At 40.8% G+C, this 2,327-nt stretch overlaps 1 protein-coding gene across 2 annotated transcripts; it reads left to right on the forward strand.

Annotated features, from left to right (window-relative positions):
- The first annotated feature begins 1,148 nt into the window (after positions 1-1,148).
- On the forward strand, positions 1,149-2,118 carry LOC131219474 (SKP1-like protein 1A). Of its 2 annotated transcripts, none has more exons than XM_058214627.1 (2): positions 1,149-1,280; positions 1,459-2,118. In XM_058214627.1, the coding sequence occupies exon 2, from the start codon at positions 1,480-1,482 to the stop codon at positions 1,927-1,929; it is 450 nt and encodes a 149-aa protein (XP_058070610.1). In that variant the 5' UTR covers positions 1,149-1,280; positions 1,459-1,479; the 3' UTR covers positions 1,930-2,118. The 2 variants fall into 2 exon arrangements, with proteins under 2 accessions (XP_058070610.1, XP_058070611.1); XM_058214628.1 differs by having other exon boundaries at positions 1,263-1,292.
- Positions 2,119-2,327: the final 209 nt, after the last annotated feature.

A 2,327-nucleotide genomic window follows, 5' to 3' on the forward strand; every position in this document is an offset into this window, starting at 1 on the left:
CCACCAGCCAATGGCTGTTGGTCGGTGCTCTGTGGGCCCACCATGATGTATGTGTTTCATCCATGCCGTTCATCTATTGTTTTAGATTATTTTATTTCATGAGAGAAAAAATGAGGTATATGCCAATATCAAGTGGACCACATTATAGGAAACAGTGCTGAATGAATTTCGACCATTAAAAATTTTTTGGGGGCCATAAAAGTTTTGCATCAAGATGATCTTTGTTTTTTCCCTTCATCTGGGTCTGTATGACCTAATCAACATATTGGATGTCAAATAAATAGTACAGTGGACCTTAGGAGGATTTTAATGGGGGATATCGAATCACTATTGTTTTCGCATGGTGTGATGTACCTGAGATTTATATTCTTATCATTTTTTTGCATCAAGTTCATAAATGATCTGTAAAAATTAATGAACGTAATGGATGAAACATATAGGTCATGGTGGGCCCCACAGAGCACCGACCATCAGCTACGGAGCTGGCGGCAGGGGGAGTAGCCAATCCGTTCCCCAAACCGATATCGAACTCCTTATGGGACTGCGACCTACCCCGCCCGCCTTCCGCTGGTAACGAGCAGGAAAATTGAGTAGCCACCGTTATGTATGAGCCTTATCCACACCGTTCATCTATTTTTTTCATATCATTTTAATCATTAATTTCAAAAATAATAAGATCTAAGGCTCAAGTGAACCACACCACAGGAAGCACCGGTGATAATGATTCTCACCGTTGAAACTTTTCTACTACCCATTGAGATGTTTATTTTTCATACAAACCTATTCATAAAGATACATAGACTTGGACGAAAAGAAAACACAAATACAATCTCCATCCAAATCTTCTGTGGCCCCAGAGAAGTTTTCAACAGTAAGATTTTAATCCACATTGCGTAGCCCACATCTGTCTAGGATCAATATTAATTTTGGTCTTATACTCTAAAATGATACGAAAAACTGGATGGACGGTGTGGATTTGGCCCATACATCACAATGGCCACTCAAAGCTCTGACCGTTCTGCGAATGAGACAGGGCGGGGTAGCACGCAACGGTGTTTCCTTGTGTCTTTCTAATACCGTAAGACAGCCTATAAAAGCCCACTGCATCCTACTAATACCGTAAGAGATCTGAGAGCCTATAAAAACCTAAAACCGACTGCATATCCGAAAGGAAACAAAGAAAGTAAGAGAGAATCCGGAGAAAGAGAGAATACGGAGTTGAAGAGAGAGAGAGAGAGAGAGAGAGAGTGATCCAAGTTTGCTCAAGGTTAGCTGCTCAGGTGAGTTTCAAGGTTAGTTCTAATTCTAAATAAATTAGATTTTTATAATTTTCAGATTCTAATTCTAAATAAATTAGATTTTTATAATTTTCTAGTTAAACTGGACGAATCATTCAGTTGGTTCAACCTGTTAAGTTGAGGAGTCTATTGAATTGCTTATATGTTGAACTTATGTCAGATTTGGAACTGGTCCATATCGATGGCTTCGAAGACGGTGACCCTGAAAAGCTCAGATGGCGAGGAGTTTGTGATCGATGAGGCAGTGGCCCTCCAATTGCAGACGATCAAGCACATGATCGAGGACGACTGCACGGACAACGGCATCCCCCTCCCCAACGTCACCAGCAAGATCCTCTCCAAGGTCATCGAGTACTGCAACAAGCATGTCGAGGCGGCTGGCTCCAGCGACGAGCTCAAGGCCTGGGATATGGATTTCATCAAGGTCGATCAGGAGACCCTCTTTTATCTTATCCTAGCCGCAGACTATCTGTACGTAAAGAACTTGCTTGACCTGACTTGCCAAACAGTGGCTGACTTGATGAAGGGAAAGACTCCTGAAGAGATCCGCCAGACATTCAATATCAAGAATGATTTCACCCCTGAGGAAGAGGAAGAGGTCCGACGGGAGAACCAATGGGCTTTTGAGTAAATGAAACCTCTCATCACATCGCTTACCATATGTTGTTGATCATACATATACATGAGTCATTAAATTAGTAGGGTTGGCGTCTTAGAAGTTTTTAAGTGTATAGAGGGGTTGGTTGCAGAGGCAGACTATATGGATACTGGCTTCCAACCTCAGATTTGCTTTCTTTCCTTTTTAATCCTTTGCATTCTACAGTTGTGTTTTATACCTTCTTTCTAGTCTTCCATGCTTCGGATTCTTTTCACTTTCTTCTTCCTTTTTTTTCTTTTTTTTTTAAAGAACGCAAAAGAGAGAAATAAAAGAGAAGAAAACGATAAAGCTGCGATTCAGCCTGATGTATGGGCTAAAAATCTGAAAATCTGAAAAGTTAACCTATGTGTTTGAGTTGTAAAAAGGTAAAA

Source organism: Magnolia sinica, chromosome 11 (genome assembly GCF_029962835.1).
Source record: "Magnolia sinica isolate HGM2019 chromosome 11, MsV1, whole genome shotgun sequence".
Classification (NCBI taxonomy): domain Eukaryota; kingdom Viridiplantae; phylum Streptophyta; class Magnoliopsida; order Magnoliales; family Magnoliaceae; genus Magnolia; species Magnolia sinica.

Bases quoted from the DNA above. Each gene is read 5' to 3' on its own strand.
- LOC131219474 (XM_058214627.1), top strand. From the start codon at position 1,480: ATGGCTTCGAAGACGGTGACCCTGAAAAGCTCAGATGGCGAGGAGTTT.